The sequence below is a fragment of the Cetorhinus maximus genome, chromosome 24 (genome assembly GCF_964194155.1).
Source record: "Cetorhinus maximus chromosome 24, sCetMax3.hap1.1, whole genome shotgun sequence".
NCBI lineage: Eukaryota > Metazoa > Chordata > Chondrichthyes > Lamniformes > Cetorhinidae > Cetorhinus > Cetorhinus maximus.
The window spans coordinates 36,760,279-36,788,053 of NC_135902.1; the positions used below are offsets into that span (position 1 = coordinate 36,760,279).

A 27,775-nucleotide genomic window follows, 5' to 3' on the forward strand; every position below is an offset into this window, starting at 1 on the left:
TAACCCCAACCTATCCAATCTCTCCTCGTAGCTACACTTTTCTAACCCTGGCAACATTCTTGTAAACCTCCTCTGACGTCCTTCCTGCAATGTGGTGACCAGAACTGCACACAATACTCCAGTTGTGGCCTCACCAGTGTTTTATACAATTCCAACATTATATCCTTACTTTTATATTCTATACCTCTGCCAATGAAGGAGAGCATTCCATATGCCTTCTTTACAACCTTGTCTATTTGAACTGCTGCCTTCAGGGACCTGTGTACTTGTACACCAAGATCTCTCATTTCATCTACCCCTTAGTATATTCCCATTTATTTTGTAACCCCTGTAACTGTTTGACCTCCCTAAATGTATGACCTCACACTTCTCTATGTTAAAATCCATCTGCCAATTTACCGTCCACTCCACCAACCTATCTATATCGTTTTGAAGATTAAGGCTATCTTCTACACTATCCACTACTCGGCCAATCTTTGTGTCATCTGCAAATTTCCCAATCGTGCCCCCCACGTTCACGTCCAAATCGTTAATATATAACACAAACAGCAAGGGTCCCAACACCGAGCCCTGTGGAACACCACTTGAGACAACTTTCCATTCGCAAGGGCATCCATCGACCATTACCCTTTGTTTCCTGTTACAAAGCCAACCTTTTATCCAGTTTGCCACATTACCCTAAATCCCATGGGCTTTTACTTTCCTGACCAATCTGCCATGTGGGACCTTGTCAAATGTGTTGAAAAGTCAACTGGGTTTGAAAATATAAATCAGCACCTAATTTTTTTTGCGCAACTTTAATAAAGTTCACCTAAACAGATAAGCAATAATACATTGAAAACACGTACAACTCAGTTACAACATCTCATTCTCATTGGATAGTTGAATATTTTGAAGTGTAATTTCACAAGAGCACAAGTGTAGACGACACAAAGTTCTAACTCAATATTTTTGACAAAAATTGGTTCATTTTAGCTTTTCAACAAATTTGAGATAAAATGTATTTTTATGCTTAAGCAATCTCCATATGTGGCACAGAATTTTGCTAAAAATTACCTATCATTTTTTTGGTTTTATTTCTTGGGGATGGGCGGTGCTGTGTATTTTATTTTGTCTAGACCAACTAAATCCACAGTTGCAAACTTGGTTGCACTTCACAGTTAAGCCCAGTTGCTCCAATGTAAAACTTCAACTTCCTCAAATGCACTCTTGTATATATAAAATTCAAGGTAGTGAAGAGTTTTTAGTGTGGCCAGAGTTACTGCAGGTTTCATGTCTACCATCTTCTTTAACTGAAGTAGAATAATATGGAATATAAACTGGAGGGCCTTTGGTTAATTGGCGTAGTTGCTAGCTAATCTTGGCACAACTGGTGCACTGTTACCCATCAGTTTGTAATTGCAAAGAGTATAACATAGGATAATAGCATGATATTGCATTTAAAACAAACAGTCCCTTGTGAAAGTGGCATCACACTGGCGTTATCACACAAACTAAATTTAGTCCTTAGATAATAGCTACGTAGATGACTGAACCTGGATTTCATATGATCATGGGATTTTATCTTACTGTATAATGTTAATTCAGCAAAAGCTGTAAGGTGAGGGTGCCTTTTGTGTGGAGGACAACTGCAAATGGGAAGGAAGTGGTTTACATTACACTACAACAGCTACAAACACAAAAATTGGGCATACTAAGATGAAAATCTCTCCAGTTCAAATCACAGGATAATATAACCATTGCACCAAAATTATATCACCAAACATGCTGGCACAATAGCCTCCATTTCCAGTGAACAGTTGATGTAAATTACTTAGAAATGCCATTTTAACAACCTGCATCACTCCTTCATATGAGATTTTTAAAGTTACAATTTTAAGGGTGAGGGGAAAACTGGGTCACTGAACTTACCCTCCCCTTCTCTCCCCAGACATTTGGTTTTGCACAGGAAGACTCATTCATACAGGCTGCCTACTCTGAACTGGTCCATTTCTACAGCCATCGAACATTCTTGGTGACCTACACTGGATCCTGATCTTCCAATACCTCCAGTTTAAAATTCTTGTCCCCGCATTTAAACGCCTATATCATCTCATCCCTCAGTATCTCTATAACCTCCTCCAGCTGAAAAGTTCTTACTGCAAAAACAGCACAATGCAATTTAGAAAGAGGAACCAAGTACTTACGACTGGCAGGCAAAGGACATTCCATAGATAGGAATACACTGAAAAAAGCCTTCCCAGCGAACGTAACTGACTCGGCTAAGCCACTGACCATTAAAGAGGCCATGTTTGAAGGAAGATAGCACGATCTGTGGTGAGGGGGGAACACCAAGATTAACAATCAATATATACATCATTCTAAGCATTACCTCCAAGGATCACAAGATTAAACAAGATTAGAAGGACATTATAAAGGAGGAAGGTTATTTGGCTCTTCTTAGTTCTTCCATCTAGACCAGCCCTGTAGATCACTGCAACGTCTAATGCTTCTGCATGATTCCAGGATTTTTATCTCCGCCAATGTATCTGGGAACCCATTTTACACTAAAAAAGCAAGACACTGCAGATGCTGAAAATCTGAAAAAAAAAACCCAGAAAATTCTGGAAATACTTAGCAGACCTGGCAGTATCCGTGGAGAAAGAATTAATGTTTCAGGTCAAGGACTTTTCTTCAGGACTGAAGGAAGATAAAAGAAATAGGCTTTGAGCAAGTGAAAGGGGGGGGGCGGAGGTGAAGAGCAAAAGGGGAGATCTGTGATAGATGGAGGACAGGAGAAATTAACTGACAAAATAATTCATGGTATAAAAGGAAAATACAGTGGTAATAGCTGTAGTAAAGAAAAAAAAAAGATTGGTCCAGAGTGGATGTGAATTGCAGAATAATCAATAGCAGTGTCCAAAATGTGAAATCAACATTAAGACTGACACATGCAAAACAAAATATAGGGGGTGGTGGGGGGGCAGGGTTAATGGTCTGAAATTATTGAACTCAGTATTAAGTCCTGAGGGCTGTAAAGTGCCTAATTGAAAGATATGGGGCTGTTCCTCGAGCTTGCGTTGAGCTTCACTGAAACACTGCAGCAGGCAAGGACAGAGATGAGTATGAGAGCAAGGTGGAGAATTAAAATGGCAAGCCACCAGGAGCTCGGGGTCATGCTTGTGGACAGAGCAGAGGCGTTCTGCAAAGCGGTCACCATATCTGCCTTCGGCCTCCCCAATGAAGAGGAGACAATGCATTGTGAGCAGCAAATATAGCATACCAAATTAAAAGAAGTGCACGTAAACTGCTACTTCACCTGGAAGAAGTATTCTTAGTCTTGGATGGTGAGGACAGTGGAGGTAAAAGGGCAGGTGTTACATCTCCTGCGTTTGCATGGTAAGGTGCCATGGGAGGGAGATGATGAAGTGTGGGCCAGGGTGTCATGGAGGGAATGATCCCTACAGAATGCTGACAGGGGAGGGGAAAATATCTTTGGTGATAGCATCACACTGGACATGGCGGAAATACCCAAGGATAATCAGTTGGATGTGGATACTGGTGGGCAGAAGGGGAGGACAATGGGAACCCTATCACAGTTCTGGAAGGGAGGGGAAGGGGTGAAAGAAGTTGTGCAGGAAATAGTTCATACACAGTTAAGGGCCCAGTCAACCATGATAGGGGGAATCTTCGGTTGAGGAGAAAGGAAGACACAGATATAAATCCCAAAGCAAAAAATCAAAAATAGAAATATCCATAATCATTCAGCTATTTCTTCATCATACAAAATTCATATATAGAAATATCTTAAAACAGCTGTAATCAAAGGCAGGTAAAATTTAAAAGGCAGAACGCCGAAATATTAATTTGCAGATAGGCCCTGGTGTGAAATCCACCACTCCAATATCCTCAACTTTCCCCGCAGAGATCCCTCATCTTGGAGGAGTTGTATGGGGTACCACAAGTGAGGAAAAACAAGCCTGAAGAGAATTCCAGCTTAGACCATTCAGCGCGCTTGTGGGCCAATTGACCAAGTAGCAGCTTCAACACAGCTCTGCAAATGTCCTCAGGCGAGGCATCCCAACTTTCCCAACTGGCATTATAGATTTATGGGATTAATTTGAGGAGAGGAAAATGAGAGAGAAATTAAAAAATCATGCATATGGTTATTACTCTTAAGAAAAAAAGCATTTTTTGGATTTCCATTCAAAATTCCTATTCTTTGGCCGAACTAAATAGGGTTTACATAACTACTGCATACTGAAAATGAAAGTTTTACATTCATTAACATTTATATTAAGGTAATCACAGCATTCAAAGAGCTGAAAAAGCTGTATTTATTCTCATCTATGGTTTCACTTGTTGCAGTTAACAAAGGGCAACATAGATTGTTGGATTTTTTAAAAAATGTAGTTGTTTGTAGTGCACACAGCAGTTAATGATTGAGAAGCAGATGTTCAAAACTGTTTTTAATTTTTTTAAATTAATCTGTACTCTAAATATTAACATAGCAATCCTTATACATGGTCAATTATTTTGAAAGAAATCATTTTATAGTTTGCACTATGCGGAAGCTCAAATTATATTGCAAGTCACTGAGGCTAAGAATGTCCTTCTTAGTGTACAGTATTAATCGAGATGGATCAGATGAAAAGGCATGGTTTGCTCCACCAGAATTCTGTCATTACTTAGATGTGACCTTGTAGATGAAGCTCAGTGATCCATATAAGTCAGCAGCACATCAAACTGGTCTCAGCAACAAGTGGCACTGGATCAGAGAATGGCAATGGTGGTCATAATTGTAAAGTTTGCAAATCAATTTGAAAGTTTACATTGGCATGTAAGTGGTCATCTTCTTCAAAACATCATGCATGCTTTTCAATCCTTCCATCTCTTTCCCTCCATTGTCTATGTTATGCTGCGTAAGAATGATGCAGGATTCTATCAACATCCTGGAATTACCACTGACCAGAAACTGAACCGAACTAGCCACATATATACAGTGGTTACAAGAGCAGATCAGAGGCTAGGAATCCTGCAGCAAGTAACTCACCGCCTGACTCCCCAAAGCCTGTCCACCATCTACAAGGCACAAGTCAGAAGTGTGATGGAATATTCTCCACTTGCCCGGATGAGCACAGCTCCAACAACACTCAAGAAGCTCAACGCTATCCAAGACAAAGCAACCTGCTTGATTAGCATCCCATCCACAAACATTCAGTCCCTCCACCATCAACGCAGTGTGTATCATCTACAAGATGCACTGCAGCAACTCACCAAGGCTCCTTAGATAGTACCTTCCAAACCCACGACCATGACCACCTAGAAGGACAAGAGCATCTGACACATGAGAACACCACCACCTGGAAGTTCCTCTCCAAGACCACACACCATCCTGACTTGGAACTATATTGCCGTTCTTTCACTGCCACTGGGTCAAAACCTTGAAATTCGTTCCATAATAGCGCTATGGGTGTACCTACACCACATGGACTGCAGTGGTTCAAGGCGGCAGCTCACACCACCAATAAGGGATGGGCAATAAATACTGGTCTGACCAGCGATGCCCATATACCATGAATGATTTTTTTAAAAATCGTCACCTCATACAAATAGTACTTGCTTTTTGTGAGGGTGTTCGACCTTCCTATGCATCAAACGGAAAATTGCACCAAATCATATTTTTAATTTGCGTTGACTTATTGCCCATGTGATGGCTAGCCATTCCATCGATCATTGGGAGTCTTGATGTGTTCGGTCACGCCTTTTGGAGTTGCCTCAATGTTGTCCTCGAACTTCTGAACCCCTCCCTTGTGTTCCTCATTTGCATCACATATCCTCTAGCACTAGCTTAACCCAAATGAAATCTCACACTCAAGGTTATTACTATCTTGCAAGAAGCAACAGAAACAAATAATATGTTTATAACTGCATCTACAAGTATTTTCATTGGACAAGTTGTTTCTCTGCTCAGAATTAGAAATTAAGTCAAAAGCTTCAAAGCCAACGTTAAAGTATATAAGTGTGCATTTACTTTTGCTTTTAAAAGTAAAACATTTACAGCATTTTCAAAAACCTGAAAATGAAGTACAGTAATCACCGTACTTCAGATAAACTTCCAACAAATGACTAGGTCCGGATTGGAAACCAAAGCAGCTCATGATCTTATTTACTAAATATCATACAAAATGATCACCCACAGATAGTAATGATATGGGGGTTGAAAGAGAAGCATCATCTCAAGTTCATTACTCCCATACGAATGAGTAGTTGGTGAACACAGCAATGTAATATTACTATGTTTATAGTAAAGCATCACAAAGGTTCCACTGCAGCAATAGCTATAATACGTTGCTCAATTCTGTCTCTATTCCAGAATAAATCTACACATTTCAACAGTACAACTGCAAAGGAAATAGTTTCACACGCATTCACTTTAAGGCTACATCATCCAACAAATATTGTGGCTACTAAATAAAATATGCTACTGCAGCACTTCGAGAAATTAAAATTAAATACTTACTAAACTAACTTTAAAGCCCTGTTTTATTTAAGTGCTTGATGCATGCTATTAATGGAAGTAAAATTAGAAAGGGAAGCTGCAAATCTGAAATAAAATCTAATACATGAACCTGTCTCTTTTATAGATGTGTATTGCCAGCATTTTCCACCTTTTGTTTCACTTAAGCCTTGCTGCAAATTTCTTGTAATGTTTTTTGGAGAGATTAAATGGCTATAGGAACTTTGGGCAATAAATTACGTGATCTTTTAAAAATCATTTTTGCTACTTAGAAATATTTACGTCATTATTTCCATTGTAAACTGTTTTCCAAAGTATAAGTGATTTTTAAAAATAATTAAATTTATTTTTTCCAGAATGAAAAATTTTTGATTTGTAGTTTTTCTGCAAACTCAACAGTAAAACTATAATCAAAACATCGTTATACTTTGCTAATAGGTACCAATTTTGTTCCAATTTCATTTTCCAATGTGCATCTTAGTCGGTCGTTAATGAAAGGATAGTTCTATTAAAATAGCTTAAATGATCAGTTCTGGGAACAAAATCTTGCACAGTACTTGTATACAGCAATGTGGAATCTATTCTTAAATATAAAAGTAAATGCATTCATTAATTTCAAGTTCAATTTTATCCTATTTTATGCAACATATTTATAGGTTTTATTCTAGAAATGGACAGTACACAGCATTACCACTGAAGGTTCAACTACCACCAGACTTAATCCAAAAAAACTATTTACAGTCATGTTTAAAACCTGTTACAAGCAGAGATAAACGAGAAATTAAAAAACTTTTTGGAAAATTAGACAGCTGAACATAAATTAAAGGTACTCACCACGAACATGAAGAGAGTGTAGAATATTAGAGCCATGGCACTGAAGGACTGAATCGAGGCCATCATGTTCCTTTGCAAACTCAGTGGCAGCACTATAAATAGTGAGACTGCAAACAGCAAAAACACACGAAATCCCTGCGTTGCCTAAAACAGAAAAATGGCAGTAAAAAGAGCAAACAAATGTTAGAGTCCCATCATACCAACAGGTCAAAGCACAAGTGGATTTCTTGTAACAAGGTACAGTCCAGTAGTAAATAGATCACAAGAACTAAAAATGCAATATACATGAAAATATAAATCACTGAAGTAATAATATTGTAATTTAATCAGAGAGTGCAAACAAGGTCAGAACCAAGCAACATGAATCTTGAAGGGTTTATGGTTGTCACTTGAAACCCAGATTAAATTGCAATCTTCTATTCTTCGTTCACCATCTTTTTTTTTAATAAAAAAATAACTCATCAGTTTTGCTAAAGGGAGAACAATAATAATGTCAGTTACAGGCAGCATCAAAAGTATAATAACAGCAGTCTATGAGAGGTCACTGTAAGGTCATCACTGAAGATTATTACTGTCACAAAATTCAAAGGAATAATAGAACTCAATAGAAATCAGGGAGTGGGCTACAAAGCTGTCATTCTGTTGAGGGGCTCAAATGACTTCACAAGCATTCAGAATGAAGCTCAGTTTTTGATGGACACTTGCACCCCAAACTGCTGCGTAAAGAAATCTGGTGGCTCATTTGTATGCATAATTTTAGCATCCACCAATTATAGTGCAGCAACTTAAGTGTTGATATCAAAATGACAAAATAGAGACGCAGCACAGATCAAATTTTACACATTTTATGCTCTGCATAACGCAGACTACATATATTATAAAGTCACGTAGTGAAGTTTGTTTCTACCTGCAATGGATAATACTCCTATTAGTCATTGCTTCAGATAAACTCGTGGACCACAAAATGTTCCATATTTTACTTGATTAGAGATGCACAACTACCTTACTGCATTTGTGTGCCACTTTTGAAAGTAAACTTTTCTTGACCTCAAATGAATGCCATATGCAAAGTCCACTTACCTGAAGTCCAAGCAAGTGAGCAAAGAAATTAGATCCTAAATCAGCAATAACAACGTAAAAAGCAATACAGGTCCCCAACATCAAGCCAATCAAGCTAGAAAGTAAACAGAGAAACCATAATTAATAACCCTGCAATAAAAATTTACCCTCACCACCCAGCCCAAGCGCTAGTAAGCTCAGAAGATAAATGCTCCCCTTGTGTGATACGCACCCGTACAGAGCAAGACACACCAAAGGTTTTACCCCTCATCTGCAGGGTGTTAGAGACTATTTCAGTTGGAATGACAGCAGGAATGTTCAGTAAACCTTAATAAAATGAGCTGAAGAATGGAAAAATACAAAAAAATTGCCAACTAGCTCATACGCCTGATCGCTATCCAGAAACCTTTGAAGGAAAGTGCACATATTCAGGCATCAGATGAAATTGGATTATATTCAGCTGCAACACACCCACTGAATAGCCTGTCAAAACCCACCATCGAGGTGGATACTTCACGATTGCCAATGTCAGCTGCAAACAATAAAATGCTTTTCAGGAAACATGTAAAGTAAAATGTTTGCAATCACAGGGCTATAGGATCACTGGAACCAAGTACATCAAAATCCCAAACCATACAACGGCCTGAGGCACTTATTCCACAAAAGCAGACGAATGCTGAATATGATGTTCCTTTATCTGCTCTTGCATCTACTTTTAAGTAGGATAATGTCGCCATTGAAACAGACAGATTAATATATATACACAAATGCATTAAATGCTCATCCACTAATGTGTCAAAAGTAATTTCTAAATTCCTGCTCGATTTAGGTTTGCTCCTCTTGTCAGTCACAAAATACTTCCACATAATCCCACTACCAAACAAAGTTCATGACAAGCCAAATCCACTCTATTGTACTTCTACTCTAATACAATGCGTTTTTCTTCTGCTTTGCTGGAGAATGAAATGGATCTTTTCTATACAATAACATGTGTACAATTAACCCTTATGATTTTCAGTTTCTAGCTCATAATTACTTGTAAAAGATTAAGTTAAAATTCAGATTAAACACCCATACCCTAAAGTACAAACTAAATGTTAAGAAAGAAAGATTGCCCCTTCCCTCCCCATAGATGATTGAGATGGCTCACATCATACGTGGTAAGCACTTCCTTTTTGAAAAAGATTCCCATTCAATGGTTCAACAATTTAGCTTTGTGAAGCATCCCTCAGGTACAGCACTGAACGCGAAACGATCAGGAGGACACAGCACGGATACATCACTGACAGGCCCCACGTTTGCAGTCTCTCTGACTGAGATTGATAGGTTTTTGTTAGATAAGATTATTAAAGGATGTAGAATAAATGTGGGTGAATAGAGTTGAGGTAAAGATCAGCCATGATCAAATTAGATGGCAGAACAGGTTCAAGGGACTGAATAGCCTGTTTCTGTTGATATGTAGAACTTCCCTTTTATACAGCCTTTCTTGACAAAAGTCTGCTCTCCTGAAATGCAATCTCTTAACTGTTTTTATTATACTTTCTGTCCTTATTTCAATCTTAAAAATTAATATTATGACCACTGGACCCCAAATATTCCCTTAGTTCAACTTGGCTCATAGCTCATTAGCAGGGAGTAAGAAGCAAATCCACTTTACCTTACGCAGATTCTTAAAGTACAAGATGAACTCTCTTATGGATACAGACTGTCCCAATGTCAAAGTCAGGAAAATTAAAATCTTCCACGATTACATCTGAGGTGTTACAACAAACATTTTTATGGCCTCCCAGAGTAATACATCAGTGTTACGTGGTGACCTGCTACATACTCCTACCACCAATTTTTACCGTCTTCCAGTTCCACCCACATACTCTATGTTAATGCCCAACTCATTCCTTCATTTCAGCAATGTATAAACATTCCCCTGCTAAACACTGCCATCTCATCCCCTTTATTTCCTTCTCTGTCCTTCCATAACACCATGAAATTTAGCTCAAGAAAGTGAATAAGGATTTGTTCCCACACATCCTCGCCCTTTAATTAAGTTTAAGTAATTCCTATAGTATTTATTCAATTCCTGTGTATCACTACTTTAACAAACCCATTACAGTTCTACTGGTCCTGACATTCATGTAAATGTATCTTAGTTAATTTCCTGCCATCCTTGCTACATCCACATGACTCTTTACTAATAATTGGTCCATTATCCCTGCTTTCCTAGTTTAAATCCTTCCCAACTGTTTTATTTGTCACATCAGTCATGATGTTTCAGTTTGGCCAATTCTAACCAACATCCAAAGAAAAATACACACACGTACATGGAATAAATAAAAGTGCTCAATGGAACTTATTTTACTATTAAATAAGCCACGTGATGCAATATACCGAATTAGTAATAGTTTGACTCTCAGCAAGATCCACTGTATACCAGGTTGAGGAGTAGATGTAGAAGTTTAATAAAATGTTTCCTTCTTTTGTAATGCAGCTTTCTTATGCAAAACAGTATATTTCACAGGTAAAAGATACCGCTGTAAAAAGGTTAATGTACATAAAGCAGGTTAAATATGACTCGGTAAGCCTTCTGCAAAAGTAACAGTAGGCAAGAACAAACAGGACTGGCCCATGAAGAGGGTGGAAACAGTTGAAACGAAAAAAATAGAATTGAGAAGAGGAAGAAACAGGTATAGTGATAAAGATAAAAATCACTAAATAAAAATATTTATACCAGCTTTTTGGTGGCAACTTAAATTTCATTAGCAGCTTTTGGTCACATGGAGTTAGAAGTTTATAATTAACATTCTAATTCCCGACTTTGTCTTTATAATGCTAATATATTAATGATTAATTTGAGATCTGAAATAATTTCTTCACTACTGAGGGCATCAATTTAAATCAAAAGTGGTCTCTTAAATGATGCAGCTTTTATTTTCAAATATACCTACAGTGTACCCTCAAATCTTGAGGTATAATAGTGCATCTGTCAGGGAATTCAAAATTAGCTAGGCAGCATTTTAGTTGCAGATACTATAACAGAAAATTCAGACAGCAGACTTTACAATATAATAGCTTGAAGAATATCCACATGAATTCTGAATGGTCTGGAGTCTTCAGCTGTCAAATGTTGATGAAGATAAAGTAGTCTAAATTTATGGTGTAGGTTATAATGCACACCTACAGGCAAAAAAAGTTATACTGCAGTCTGCCCAACTTTAGTGCTCAACAAACATCTCAGACAAATGTAACTTCTGTGCATGTCTATTTACATACTTGTGCAAAACCTCTCACTTAATAACTATGAAAAAGAAATCTGCCTTTGAGGGTGCAGGTGATAGCAGTCATACTCTGAGGGGATTAAAAAAGCTCTGGTTTAGAAACATTCCAGACTGCCTGGACCTTTCTGGGTGCAGGCTCACATTAGTTCTGAGTTGTAGAGCACAAGTGCAAAGCCAGAGGAGGGTAGTCATCCACTGGAGACAATTTCATCTTTGAGACAAAATACCCAGAGAAGTCAAGTTAGCTTTACATCAATGGGTACGTGACAGTCTAACAGCAGCCCAATACACCGTTATAAAACACAATTTTAAACACTAATCTTTTCTGGAAGCCTCTAAGATTTCAAAATGCAGTATCTCAACTGAAGATGTTAAAAAAGATGCCAAGCAGTAAAGACCTGTCTTTTCAGTCTGAGTCAATTACACTCTAATTACTGAAGAAAGGAAGTCCATAATTAGTCAAGAACAGTGCTCTACAATTATTCGGTGGCATGGATTAGATGTCAAGACTGAAATATTACAGTTTAAATTGTAAACGACCTTTAGAGTAATGTGATCAGAGTTCTAATAAGATACAACTATTAAGCCTTGGAAGTCCAACATTGAAGGTTTGATTTTATGAGCTTTTGCATGCTACTCTGTTATTTCATTTATTTATTTTGTCCTTTCCCCTCTGTGGAGCACCTAAGGATTTTATTTTTAATAAGTATAAGGATACCACATACGACAAGTTGCATTTCTTCCAAATTTTAACATGCAAAAAATTATTAAAGACCAACTGGCCCATCAAGCCTACTCTACGTTGGCATGGTGTACCTTCTACGTAGTACTTCCACAGGAAAAAATTTTTTAAAGAGAAAAAAACTTAGGGTGACATAGGAAAAATACTCCAACCTAGCAATTAAAGAAGTTCCACAATGACTGGGTAGCACACCATGCAATGATCAACTTTCCTTCTATATAGTTATGTTGGCCACTCTCAGGAACTATTCCAATGTTGTCTTGGCTATAAATTTTCATAAATTTTAGTTCATCTTAAACTCTGCTGCCTGTGTTGCCACCCTCAAGTTCCACTTACTCATTACCCCTGCTCTGACGTACATTGGCTTTCGGGCCTCCAAAGCTTCCAATTTTTAATTCTCATCCATGTGTTGAAATCTCTACATGACCTCACTCTTTTCTATCTGTAACTTCCCCCAGTCCTATAACACTTCCAAGAACTCTGCATTCCTCCAACTCTCGCATCGAGCATTCCCCCACTTCCTTCATTGGCAGCCATGTTGTCAGTTTACAGAGCTTTAAGCTACAGAACACCCTCCCTAAATATCTCTGTGCCTCGCTCCTTTTTTAAGATCTTCTGTGATACCTACCTCTTTGATCAAGCTTTTAGTCCGTCATGAAAGTGGGCTTATGTCAAATGATGATTTTTAATCCACTGGCTGGAAGCATGAATTGAACTTTTAAAAACAAACTGTTTAAAACACAGACAAAAGGGGAATTAAGAGTGCAGCCAAAGTTGGCTACCCCAATGTGCATTACCATGCATTCCACATTCCAATTCATTGGAATAGAGACAGTCTGCAAAACCCATCAAAGACAAAGGCTTCAGGAGAGTGTGAAGGACTCTCACCTCGTGTCTCATTAGCAAGGCATCTATGGCAATCACCTGAGATATTCGACTGTTAGAGATTATTAAAACTAACCACTTGGACAATGTGATCCTGGCCAAGATTACTTTCCAGACATGAGCCAATCAAGTTACCCTTGGGATACACAGACAATGACCTTATTTGGATTCCCCTAGCAGCTGGAGAAGGAAGGTCACATGGCAAGTCAACCCTTTGTATGTTTTAAGCACATGTTTTCTCAGCAGAACAGAGGACAAACAGATGGGACAGAAGATCCATTTGGGGTCCTCCTGCCTCCCTTGCTCCCCAACCCATATGGCAAGCTTTGAGCCCTGTTTGCTGAGCATGACCATCCAGGGATGCCCTTGTTGCAGACAGAGGCCAGGATTTTATGGCCTTGTTGTGAAGGGGCCTGCTGCGGGAAATTCGGCAGCCCAGCCAAGAGTCCCTTGGCTTTTGGTGGGGCCAGACAATGCTGCCCCAAGACCTCTTAAAAGAATTCAGCCCAGCACTACTGTCTCCAGAACAAACAAATCAGCCGGCTAAACCTTTAAATCGGAAGCATCGGGACCACTGAGGAAAGTCTGAAGCCAGCCAAACTACAGACTGTATATTCATTTTTACTTTTTATGGACTCTAATTTGGCCAATCTACCCTTCCCCGCTCTGTATTCTATATTTGTGTGCAGTGTGTGAACTTTGAGCGTGTGTACGTGTGCAAAAGTCAAAGTGTATTTTACTATTTAACTTAGAACAGTTTAAGTATATTCAAGCCAACCTTTTTCTTTGTTAAACTATGAAAACCTGTCCGATTGGTTCTTTTATGACCACATGTGTAAACAGTTAAGTGCTCACTAAATTGGCAAGTTTTCAAACAAAGGACCTTTTGTGATCAAACGAGGGGAGGGAAAAGAGGGGAGCCATTTGATGACTCCTCACCTGACTGTAACAAGTCACTTCTACTATCTGTCAATTTTTGTCTGACTGAGCTTTTACGAAGAGCATTGGGGCATTTTCTACATTTAAGGCTCTGTACAAGTTTTTGTTGTTGAATTCATCCAGCTCCACTTCGAATGCATCCAGAAAATCCAGACTCTCTCCAAGTTCTAATAACTATGCGTGTCTCTACACAAAGTACCTCCTAACATCTAACCTAATTCTATCTTAAGTAACTTGGCTTATATCCTCTGATCTTCCCTAACCAATTTAGCTCAAATAGGCTATCCACTTATCTGAATCTAAACCTCCCATTATTATAAAGATTTTAGTTGAGTCTCCTCAAAGTCTACGCTATTCCATGATAAAGAGCCCCAGTCTCTCTCAATCTATTGTGTCAACTGAGGGCCCGTAAACTAGTAATTAATCTGCTGGTTCTTCTCTGAACCTTTTCCAAAGACTACATATGTCATCACCACATGAAGGAACCAAAGCTGGACACAGCATTCTAGATATAGCCAGAGGAAGAATATTTTTTGTTTTACAAATGGGGGGGGGGGGGTATGGTGGCACAGTGGTAATGTCGCTGGACTAGTAATTCAGAGTCCCAAGCTAATGCTCCAGGGACGTGGGTTAAAATCCCACCATGGCAGCTGGCAGAATTTAATTCACTAATAAAATCTGGAATTGAAAGCTCGTTTCAGTAATGGTGAAACTATAATTGATTGTGGTAATAACCCATCAGGTTCACTAATGTCCTTTAGGGAAGGAAATCTGCCAACCTTACCTGGTCTGGCCTACATATGACTCCAGATCCACAGCAATGTGGTTAACTCTTAATTGCCCTGAAATTGCCTAAGGATGACTTACCTTGCCAACAATGCCCACATCCCATGGAAGAATTTAAAAAAGATAATTTTCTTGGCAGTACATCCAACACCCTTATTTGCTCTTACAATAGCTTTGCTGTATTGTTCATGGGCTTCAATGACTCATACATTATTACATCCAGATCCATCTCCCACTCAGCAGTCTTGAGCACAATACCCAGCAGTGTACACATGCTTGGAGTTGCCCCTATCTAAGTGCATTACGTTGCTTCTATCCATAGTGAAAGTTAAATGACAAAAAACAAGCCCGTTCACCCAAAACCAACCCAAAATCTGCACACTAATTCCATAGTACTCAACCTTGCTTATATGCACCGTGAGAATCTTCCTAAGCTCCTACTAAACATCAGTTCAAGAAGTCTAGAACACAACGGGTAACATCCTGGAAAAAGTTTAAACTGTCCGTAAAACGAAGGATAAAATCCTCAGTCAGACTGGTTAATGAATTAATCTTTTGCCAAGCACCTTACAAATAAGCAAACTAGCAAGATTTACAGTACTGATAATTTATTGCTAGACATATTGCTTTAAAAACCAACTAGAAAAAAGTGGTCCAAAGTTCTGAAAGTCTCCAGTAAGCCCATTTTCAAAAGTAGCACGGAGAACGTTGACAGTTACTCAACAAGTCTGAAGAAAGATCAAACAGGAGGTTGTGAAGTTACAGAATACAGTTTTTTTGTAAAAAAGCCCATGCGACCACATAGAACATGTTCATTTATTAAAGGAAAACAAAGTTTGTTTAAGGTTTGAGAGAACTGATTTTAAAACATTCAACTGACATCACTTTTTAACAGGGCAAAATGCCAGAGTGAACAATGCCAATTTTTGAAAAAGATTGAGAGGTCTGACCAAATGAGAGAAAAGTACTTAAGAGCTATGTTTAAAACATGATAAAAGCAGATGCAAGTTTTTTTAAATAATGATTTTTAAAACCATGTTAGCTGTGGGAAATGGAAATTTTCCACTCCAGGCGTGGTGTGTCAAAAGCAAGCATTCCCATGTTAGTTACAGCAGTTAAATGCAGCAAAGCTCCCTGCAGTCTTCTCCAACACTGTTGTATAGCCCCAATCTCAACAGCACATCCTCCCACCAAACCAGCATGACATTTTTCATGCCAACAATCCTTATAACCTCTGAATGAGTGTGCCAATTTAGAGGCTGAATTTCATGCCTATGGTACTTTGAGCTGTGGGCCCGTACCCACAAAGAACAAGGTTGTGTCTTGTCTTCACCCATTTCAATCCAGATCCTTGCTGTTAAACAGAAAATCATTCATTCTTTCAAACCGATTTGATTTTAACCCAAGTCAGAGTTCGAAGGCCAGTAAGTTAACTCAAAATGGAATTAGGGCCCGGAGGTTACAGTTTCCCAAGAAAAACTAATCAGTCTTTACATACACATGGCCATAGCAAAAATCTCCTTGATCCTTTTCTCTATTATGAACTGTATAGTTCAGTTACTTCAGAATTACAAGGTTCTCAGTAATCAGAGATTTGAGCTCTACAATGACAGACCATTTTTGCGACGTTCTCAGTTCTGATCTAAAATAACAGGCCTTATTTAAAGAGGAAATTAGTGTGGGGTGAGGACTAGTGTGACAATCATCTCTTTGGTTCAAGTTGGTTAAACGCAACTTCTGCTGGGTAAGTGTGGCACGACACGTTATCAAGATTTTATTTATGACACCTGTAAACTGTGGTCCAAGTATGCTTAATAAAATAGTATTATTGTTTAAAAGACAACCTTGAATTGTAACTTAAACTTACCTGGTCTCAACCAGCATTTTGCCTGCTTTTCCGTAGGCATGAAAAGCTAAAAATTAAAAAGCAACTGATTAGAAAGCACAACAGTACAAGCACTTGGAATAGATTTGAATTTATTTTCCATTACATTTCAGAATAAAATGCTTATGTAGTAATTGTGACTGCAGTGAAAGAATTTTGAAACATATACAAATCCCTGAAGTGCACCATCAAGCTTTGTTATATTTTGTTATATAGAGTCAGCATCAGCTTTCTAGAGTTTCTAAATTTTGGTACGAGACACTGAAGCACTAAATACCATTTAATGAAGAGGGTAATTCCACAAGGATACATAATTGCTAATTGATGCTCCTAGTTGCAAATAATGTTTAAGTATTTGCTTAAAAATTTATCTATTATGGTACCTACACCACATGGACTGCAACAGTTCAAGGCAGCCGCTCACAACCACCTTCTCAAGGGCAATTAGGGATGGGCAATAAATGCTGGCTTAGCCTGCAACACCCACATCCCAATGAATAAAAAAAATTATTCCAAGACCAAGATGAAGAACTCTACGAACAAACACCTATAAGCGATGGTACTCCCCATGGAATTATCTTCCCTTTAAAGAATAGTGTATTAATAAATTCCAAAACATTGAAATATCCATTATTATTTGGATTAGATATTAGGCACAAGTCAGCAGAACTGCAGTAAAAATTCCATTGCTAGGTCAGCTATCTTGAGTACAGTAACTCAAGATGGATAGCTTCTATGAGATATCAAGACACCTAATATGTGGCAAAGTACTCACACATATTGTACTCAGCTGCAATGACACTTCCTGTTTACATCAGGAATAGATTGACAATGGTCAATTCGTGAATTCAGAACTTACTACTTTAAATAAAACAGCAGGGAAGGAGAAAAACACGGCCCATTGGCTGCACGTTATGAAGATTCTAGCATCTTCTCAAAAGCTCAAGGAGATATGCCACCTACTGTTGCATGATGTTTATATTGCAGCAGTATTCAGTCAACATTACAGATATCAGCAGCAATATAACCTAAATGGTTAAATTCTCAGTGGAGTGTAGCAACAGAGAATTTAAGTGGTTAGTGGAAAGGAAATTATTACATCAAGAGGAACTCTATGGGTAAAGATCTATTAGTTATGTATTGTCTCTGTGGAAATACCTTTCCTTAAAGAACATACACTGATGATGAGTAGTAGGGCTCCAAGTGGAAAGTCATAAAAATAGAAAACAAGATTCAGGGTTATTTTACACATGTGCATACACACAGATCTGATGAAAAATCTGTACAAGGCATTAGGTAGGTCACAATGGAGTGTGTTAAATTTCCACCTCTCCTCGTTCCTCTCCTGTAAAGTCCTCACTTACTACTGTTTTCCTAAGCACCACTGTGATTTCTGCACTGAGCACTATTCCGTACTCTCCTCCATTAACCTTTACACCCAGTGACTTCTCATCCATGGTGATTTCAGTCACAAACTTCTCCATCTCCTCTTCTTAAGCTTTATCTACCTCGCTTAACCTCAACCTGCCCCAAGTACACACCCTCAACACCGCCATGAATTTATCAAACCTGTGACTCTGATCTTTTAAGAAGCCACCTCAGATAACCAATTAATCCCAACACTAACACACCAATTGCTGTAACTTCTAACAATCTTCCACCCCTTGGCCCTCATCTGCTCAGGGCTGGTGAGGAACTTTGGGGGGGAGGAATGGGAGGGATCCAGTCGTCGTGGTCCATTTGGGTACCAATGACATGGGTAGGACAAGGAAGGAGATTCTGCATAGTCAGTATGAGGAGCTAGGTACAAAATTAAGCAGAACCTCAAAGGTCATAATCTCTGGATTATTACCTGAGCCACATGCAAATGGGTTCCGGTTCATGGGCACCGGTACTGGGGTAAATGGGGCTGTGCCATTGGGACGGTCTACACCTGAACCATACTGGGACGAGCGTTCTTGAGAATCGCGTAACTAGGGAAGTAGAAAGGGTCTTAAACAAAATCATGGGGGCAAGGGATCAAATGTGGGAAGGTGTGCTAAATTAAAGAGTAGAGACAAGGTAAGAGAGGAAGGTATTAATTTTGGGAAATGATAAACAGGCCATGACAGGAAGGGACCGAGAGTACAAGTCAAGAGTAAACCAATAGATAAGGCTTTAAGTTACAAAAATAATAAAAAGGACAAAACTTAAGGCTCTGTATCTGAATGCACATAGCATTCGAAACAAAACAGATGAACTAATAGTGCAAATAGAGATAAATAAGTACAATCTAAAAGCCATTACAGGGACATGGCTACAGGATGGGATAGATTGGGACCTGAACATTGAAGGGTGAGAGACTTTTGGGAAAGATAGAAAGTTAGGAAAAGATGGAGGGGTGGCTCTGTTAATTAAAGACGACAATAACACAATAGAGAGGGATGGCCTAAATGTAGGAAACCAGGATATAGAAGCAGTTTGGGTAGAGATGAGGAAAAATAAAGGCAAGAAGTTACTTGGAGTGGTGTACAGGCCCCCTAACAGAAATCACATGGTAGGATGGCGCATCAAAGAAGAAATAGTGGGAGCTTGTCAGAAAGATACTGCGATCATCATGGGGGATTTTAATCTACATATAGATTGGAACAACCAGATGGGCACAGGTAACATAGTTGACGGATTCATAGAATGTTTTAGGGATAATTTCTTAGATCAGCACGTTCTGGAGCCAACCAGGGAGCAGGCTACACTGGACTTGATATTGTGCAATGAGATAGGATTAATTAAATGACCTCAGTGAAGGCGCCTCTAGGTAGCAGTGATCATAATATGATCACATTTTACATTCAGTTTGAGGGTGGGAATACTGGGTTTAACACTGGTATTTAAAACTTAAATAAGGGCAATTACGAGGGCATGAAAGCAGAGCTAGCGAAAGTGAACTGGTAACTTAGGTTAAGGGATAGGTCAACAGAGATCTAGTGGCAGACATTTAAGGAGCTATTTCAGAATAGGTACATTCAAACAAAAAAGAAAAATTCCAAGGGGAGGATCCACCAGCCATGGTTAACTAAAAATGTTAAAGATAGTATCAAACTTAAAAAGCATATAGTTGTGCAAAGATGGGTGGCAGGTCAGAAGATTGCACAGAATATTTAAAAAAACGGTGAAGAATGACTAAAACATTAATAAGGAAGGAAAAATTAGAGCACAAGAGAAAGCTAGCTAGAAATATAAAGACAAAATATAAATATAAAACGTTGACGGACACATCTTTGTCCTTTGGTCTATGACATCTTTGGCAATTTCTTCTTTGCTTCCACCTATCACTGGCCCTCTATCCAGCTCTACCTGTACCACCCCCTTCAACCAGCTTATATTCCACCTCATTTCTATATTTCTTAGTTCTGATGAAGAGTCATACGGACTCAAAACGTAAACTATATTCCTCGCTGCAGATGCTGTCAGACCTGCTGAGTTTTTCCAGGTATTTTTGTTTTTGTTTCAGATTTCCAGCATCCACAGTATTTTGCTTTTAGTCTGGATAGAAGATTGGCTAACTAACAGGAAACAGAGTAGGCTTATATGACTCATTTTCTGGTTGGCAGGATGTGACAAGTGGTGTGCCACAGGGATCAGTGCTGGGGCCTCAACTCTCTACAATTTATATAAATGATTTGGATGAAGGTATGGTTGCTAAATTAGCTGATGACACAAAGGTAAGTAGGAAAGTAAGTTATGAAGAGGACGTAAGGAGGCTACAAAAAGATATAGTTAGGTTAGGCGAGTGGGCAAACATCTGGCAAATGGAATACAATGTAGGAAAATATGAAGTTGTCCATTTTGGCAGGATGAATTAAAAAAAAGACATTATCTAAACAGTGAGAGATTGCAGAGCTGAGATGCAGAGGGATCGAGGTGTCCTAGTGCATGAATTACAAAAGATGAATATGCAGGTGCAGCAAGTAATGTGAAGGGAATTGAATACAAGAGTAGGGAGGTTATGCTTCAGTTATACAAGGCATTGGTGAGACCACAATCTGGAATACTGTGTACAGTATTGGTCTCCTTATTTAAGGAAAGAGATAAATGCATTAGAAACAGTTCAGAGAAGGTTTACTAGATTAATACCAGGAATGAGCAGGTTATCTTACGAGGAAAGGCTGAACAGACTAGGCTTGTATCTGCTGGAGTTTAGGAGAGTAAGGGGCGACTTGATTGAAACATATAAGATCCTGAGGGAACTTGACAGGGTGAATGTGGAAAGGATATTTCCTCTTGTGGAAGAATCTAGAACTCAGGATCACTGCTCCAAAATAAGGGGTCGCCCATTTAGGACAGAGATAAGGAAAAACCTTTTCCTCTCAGAGGGTTGTAGGACTTTGGAATTCTCTTCCTCAAAAGGTGTCCTCAAAGAGTCCTTGAATATCTTTAAGGCAGAGGTAGATAGCTTCTTGATAAGCAAGGGGGTGAAAGGTTATCGGGGGTAGGCAGGAACGTGAGGTTAAAATTAGCTCAGCCATGATCTTACTGAATTGTGGAGCAGGCTTGAAGGGTGAAGTGGCCTACACCTGCTCCTAGTTCGTACTGCATTAAGCACAGCTATGATGCTTGTTAGTAAAGTAGAAGGTTGACACTTGGCACAGCAGTAATAAATGGCAACTTGCTACATTCCTACAGAGGAAGTAGTATTTGAACTTGCTGTATTTTGGTACAGTGATGCAAAGGGTAATTCCTGGATTTAGAAACCGAGCCTCTTTTACTAGCACTAATGAAGAATTTCTTACCAAGGCCTGGGTATGTCCTGCGCTTACTGGTGTTCGCTGCCTTCACCAGAAACATACAGGATTGGTGAGTCATCCAGGAACAGAAGAGGAGTAGGACAACACCCAATGCAATTCCACACTACAAGGTAAAAAAAAGATCAGGAGATAAGATATCCATTCTAATTTGAAAGAAGCATCAGCAAGGTTATGGACCACAAAAGAATTGATCCTACAGTATGTGCATTAGCAAGTTTAAAGTACCCATCAATAATTCAGTCCAGTGAAACTGTGGAGCACCTCGTTCTGAAATCATCCTGAACCAGACCCAACCAATGTCAACCAACAGATCAGTATTTGATAGAACTATATTTTAAGCTGCAGACTAGAATATGAATTAAAAATAACTTTCAATTCAATTAATCAAATTTGATTTTAGTTTCCGGAAAAAAACATGTTTATCAAGACAATTCTACAACCCATTTAGTTTATTTCTTATTTACCAAGGGTAGCAGGATCATTTGAAACCTCAGGGGGTGGTTGTCCCTGCCTTTTTGCATAATCAACCCAGACCCAGGTAAGGGTCCCATGCTCAAGATTATGGGCCATGGCCAACAGCTGAACCAACAAATTTACAGAAGTGATGGCAGAACAGCTAGGATCTTGAGGGACAACGGCTGTTTACCGGCTGAGGATCCTTCAGGAAGAGCATTTATGATTCCTTATTTATGATTCCTTTAAGCACAAAGGGAAGGCAACGTGAACCCCCTCCCCACCCCCCCCCCCCCCCGCCCCCCTCCCCCCTCCTCCCCCCTCCCAAGTCATATTGCTCATTGAAGTAGAAAATAGGAGGCTCTTACGAGCAACTGAAGAGGAAAGCACAAGAGAAACGAGCAGAGGAGTTATCCTTGGGCAGATCCCCACTACACATTATTTACCACAATATAAAAGAATGAAGCTTTAAAGTCTTTAAAGTCCAAAAGTGAGATTTTCCTGACCTTTACCGCAAGGGAAAACCCATCCCATACGTGCAAAGGCAAGGAGAAAAGGAGGCAAAGGCAACTTATGCCGTATCGCCACACCTTTATGGAGGTCTGTGTTTGCTAGGGATTCCTAGGCAGGGCGAAACTCAGCACAAATGCGCAATGGGCACAGACATAAGGTAGAAACTCTAAGGAGGCAGGAAGCAATGTCCCTGACTTTTGTTTCTTATCCCTGGACTAGCAGCCACAGGGCAGTCCAAAATGCCATGTTGGGCTTGCCCCAGTCCCTCCAGTATGAATAAGCCCATCAGCAAGACAAAGAGGAAAAAATATTTTAACTTGTTTTTGAATTTAGTCATGGAATCCTTCTAGCCTTTGGCTCTACAAAAGCAGCACAATATGTTAAAGCCAACATCCAAGAAAGCAGCTGTAGGCTTTTCAGATCTACAACTGTACTATTTCCTGCCCAAGCTATGAATGATGTGGCACAGCCAAGCTGTGGTCCTGTGCCAGGGGTGTTGGTCCATTGGTAATGACTAAAACAGGAAATATTTGCCTTTCAGGGGGGGGAAAAGTGGGATACACAAAGGGAAAAAACAGCCCCTGCATATTTTCTTACTGGTCCAGTTAAGTTCCTGGTCAATGGTAACCCCGAGGATGTTGATGGTACTAATCATTATTCTAGCTTTTAGGTTTGTGCAAAACCAAGGGAAAAGCTAAAGTCACACGATGGGAGCGAGGGAGTCCAATGTTCAGATTTACCCAATTTGGCACAGCACAGCCATGGTGATTTCTTCCAGAGTGACAAATGGGAATTTAAAACCTGGGCAAATGATTAGCAGTCAGTTTTGGCTGAGTCCAGGCACACAAAATTGGCTGCACTGATGGAGGATAATTATGTTCCCACACCTCCCTCCTTCCCTCTACTGCTGAAATTGTAAAAATGCAAAAGCCATTTTAATGCTTCAAGCAATTTCTGACACCAATGTAACTTTACCCAGCTGGATACAACTAAAGTGACTGCTGGTGCTAATGACCTTTCTGCTTAGCCACAATTATAATGCAGATATCTTCAAAACAGCCACTAAGACTGCCTGGGTGGGGAAATGTATGCTGCACATGGGGCTAAAAGTCAACAGAAAACATAGGCTAGGAAAGATTATAGGCAATCAAAATGTAATCCTTTTGAATGCCAAGGATCAGATTGTGCTTTTGAAACAGATAATGTATAACAAAATAGAAACTCTTGGCGTCACACATTTCAGTAGAACATTTCTTTTTTGGACGCAAGAGAATGCAGATTATTTTACTGTAAAAATGCCCTCTTTTTGTCATGTGAGCTGAAACCAGGTGGCAAGGCAGCAGCAACAATGCCTGCGATATACCAGTTTTCTTTGTTACCACTGTCAATAAGAGAAGATATAACCCTAATGGCAACAACGGTGTATCCATTAAGAATATACATGATGGCTGAGAGAATAGTGGACTGTAATATGATCTTAGCACATAAACTGTGTGAGGAGTTTATGTTATTGCAACCCCTTGATTATATTCCCTGAGAGTTTTTATTCTCAAAACGCACAGATTTTCTCTGATTATTAACTTTGAATTATTTCTTGAGAAATCTGTGCTGGTGGAATCACATCCTTAATGCATCTTGTGATTATAGCCATCACATATGAAGACACACGGGACACTGACAGCTTGTAGCCACACTGGCAGCACAAAAGGGAGATAAAACATCAAATTGAAGCTGCATCTATGATAAACAATATGATACCAGGGAGTAGCTTCAAGGTTCCAATCTAATTCAGGGATTCAGATGATGTCAAAATGCGAGAAAGAAGCCATTTATAACAATTGAACTCTCAGATTCCTTCCCTGATAAGCTGTTTTTAGTCCCTACAGTTTCAATCTTATTACAGATAGCAAGAAATGTTTGTAAGGCTGTAAAACTAATCTCATGGTTAAGGTACAGAAGGAACTTGAATTTATATAACACCACATCATGCCCATCAGAAATGTCCCAAAGCACTTTACATACAAAGAATCCCTTTAAAGGGCAGACATGGTTTTACCGGTAGATGAGCACAGCACCCTCTTGCTTGTGCACAGTAATCTTGTACAAAAAGCAATGAGAGAAATAATCAGTGAGCTTGGTGCTGGCAACTTTTATAAATAGTGCCATGGGATCTTTAGCATTCAAGTGAACCAATGAAATGGGCAGAAGTTTTTCTCAGTTTAACATCTTATTTGAAGGATTGCACTTCCTACAATGCAGTGCTCCCTTAGTGCCAGATTTGCCTAGATTTTTCTGATCAAATTCCGGAGTGGAGCATCAACCCACATCCTCCCGACTCAGAGTAAAGAGTGTCACCATGTGAACTAAATAGGCAGTTAAACTGATTAAGATCACAAGTAAATATAGACAAGGAAGGGTTTTCAGCACATCTTAGTTGATCCAAAAACATCTACAATATCTCCAGCACTGAAATTGTCCCTTCAGTGGTACAAGGTTTTTGCCTTGGCTTTCCTACCTGGAGGACCATTTGTTTTTGATCATTCTACGTAAACAACAACGTCCTGACGTTAGTGCATGTGAACTATTACCTCCTTATCCTAATGCTGCGGTTTATCTTGAATTAGCATTCACAACCTGCCTTTTCCATACAGTTTACTATCTCAAACCCTTTTAAGAGTTCCATCTCCTCTGCCTCCATTCAAAGCTGAAGAGCCCAAGCTGCTCCAATCTTTTCTTGTGCTTCAGCCCTGTCATGTGGGAATAGGTTTGTAGCTCTTCTCTGCACTACCTCCAGAGATTGTAATACAGCCACCAATACTGGACAAAGTACTCAATGGACAGCTGGCTCCGAGTGCTGTTTTACATTTTCAAACCAACATGCTTGGAGTTGAACTCCACTGACTTAAGACAGTTCAGAAATTTTATTCACTTTGTTGATTGTTGCTCGACTGTGACTTGACAAGTGTAGATCGTACTCTACATGATGTGAGAATATGAAAGCTAACTTGTTTTCAATGGTATAGCCAGTGTAATTAATGCAAAGCTAACAAATCTTTATTTCCATTTTATTATAATACTATAACTTCATTACTAAAACATTTGTTCAATTACTCACAGCTTGACCCTCAAGTTTTGCTCTTGCAGTTTAGACCACTTCATTTTCTTAATTCATTTGCTGCTTTGTGATAACATCCATGCAGAGTACTTTAAATTATTACAGGATGTATGCATGTTTAACAAAAATACGGGTGTAATTTTCTATTAATATAAAAATCAACCCATTTTTGAAATGCATCCTCCTCCCCCCACCCGTCTGGATCACTTAAAAATAACAAGCAGGCATTTATCTCTTAGTTTTATGAGAATGGTCTTAAGCTGGGCACAAGTAAGCAAGGGCAACCCTGAGTAATGTGCCGTCAAAGTAATTCTCATACCACATCACACTATGGATAGATATGGCATCTTTGTAATCCATAGGTACTTGGCCCAGTTGAAACCCAAGATTCATTGAGTGGTGGGACGTAAACCTCTGTTCATAAGCATCATATTGTTTTCACAAGTAGGAACTATCTACTTTATTTAAAGAGATTTATCTGTAATGAAATAAATATGATTTCAATTATGTAACTTCAACAATTCCACATATTGAATAAATGTTTTAATAATTAACTTATCGTATTATAATCACAAAATAGGTATGAAGTTTTATTAGCTTTGCATTAGTTACATCATAAATTGCATATCAATCTCTTACTGGAAAAATGTCATTTATCACAACCTAATCAAGGAGAGCAGAGTCCCTCATTCACTGACAACAGTATAAAACACCTTTATTAGAACATATATGAGCTTCCTAAGGATAGTGAAGATCACATGTTTTGTAATTTCGAAAATACACAGCACAATTACATATATTGTGCAAAGCTAGGTGCTGGCAACAGTCGGTATTTGTGGTTACTATATACAAGTATTAGTGTTCATGTCCTGGGACAAAAAGCAAAAGTGGAACATAGAAAAAATGTACTTGTATTTACAGTATATCTTTGATGTCCTCATGAAAAACACTTCAGAGCCAATCAATTACTGGTGAAGCTGTTTTGTAAGTAAACACAGCAACCAATTTATCAATAGCACAGTCCCACAAACAGTAGGTGAAATACATGCTAATAGTCTGTTGATTGAGGAATAAATACTGACCAGGGCACAAGAACTCCCTACTTTTTCTGAATAATGCCATCGATTATTTTACATCCACTTTTAACAGGTCTATGGGGCTTTAGTCAAATGGCAACACCCTGCAACTATGCATCACTTGGTCAGTAGTGCACTGGTGTCAATCTTGAAAATGTGCTCAACTCCCAGGATTGGAACTTGAAATCACTGCCTTCTGACTCAAGACACAATATGCCAGAATCAAGCTGAAATATATTTATTAGCACATTTAGTTAAAATAAAGAATGCAAAGGTGCACGTTTTATACTTGTAAAAACACCTTCAGCACATAACATGCTGCAGTACAATAAATGAGACACTTGCAACCTAGTATACTTCACTCACCTGTTTGAAGCAGAACGGCATGGTGAGCACACTCACTCCCACGATACTGTTCACTACGTTCATGATGAAGCCCCAGTTTGAGGCAGTCATGTTTGATTAGTTTTTGTAATCTCAGATAGGAGCTTTAAAAAAAGACTGACTTCACTGTGGATTACTTTTTTTTCGACGTTGGCAGAATGAACAGTTAATGACCAGCCCAATGTCAAACGGGAAGCAGCTGCCTATGGAGTCTTGCCCGTATTGGAAAACTAAATATCAAACGTTGTTTTCTAAATCCCACCTGAACAGAAAACTGAACGTGCTAGCTTGAAATTTATTGTAACTTAAAAATTCTGCAGTGACTGCCTAGAGAGAGAAAAAAAAATCCCGGTGTTGCAAGGAGAATAACGGCACTCTACACAAAAAAGAGAAACCTCACCTAGGACGGGAATCGGTCGGGTAATAAGTGACCCTGCAGCGCAAAGGAGTAGGGTTATTGTACATCAATTAATTATGGGGGGGTTGACTGGGGTCAAGTCGGCTGAAATAAAGGTGGGAAAGGTCGATAACGGAAAGGGAATGACAGTT

General features: G+C 39.0%; 1 protein-coding gene across 1 annotated transcript in view; it reads right to left on the minus strand.

Annotated features, from left to right (window-relative positions):
* The window catches only part of slc38a10 (solute carrier family 38 member 10), a 122,123-nt gene extending 94,633 nt beyond the window's left edge, over positions 1 to 27,490 (minus strand). Inside the window, exons 1-6 of the mRNA XM_078571019.1 lie at positions 27,209 to 27,490; positions 21,671 to 21,788; positions 16,884 to 16,929; positions 8,414 to 8,507; positions 7,334 to 7,477; positions 2,187 to 2,311 (exon numbers count right to left, since the gene is read on the minus strand). Of these exons, the coding sequence (XP_078427145.1) occupies positions 2,187 to 2,311; positions 7,334 to 7,477; positions 8,414 to 8,507; positions 16,884 to 16,929; positions 21,671 to 21,788; positions 27,209 to 27,298 (617 nt within the window). The 5' untranslated portion in view covers positions 27,299 to 27,490. The remainder of the gene's footprint in view (positions 1 to 2,186; positions 2,312 to 7,333; positions 7,478 to 8,413; positions 8,508 to 16,883; positions 16,930 to 21,670; positions 21,789 to 27,208) is intronic.
* Positions 27,491 to 27,775: the final 285 nt, after the last annotated feature.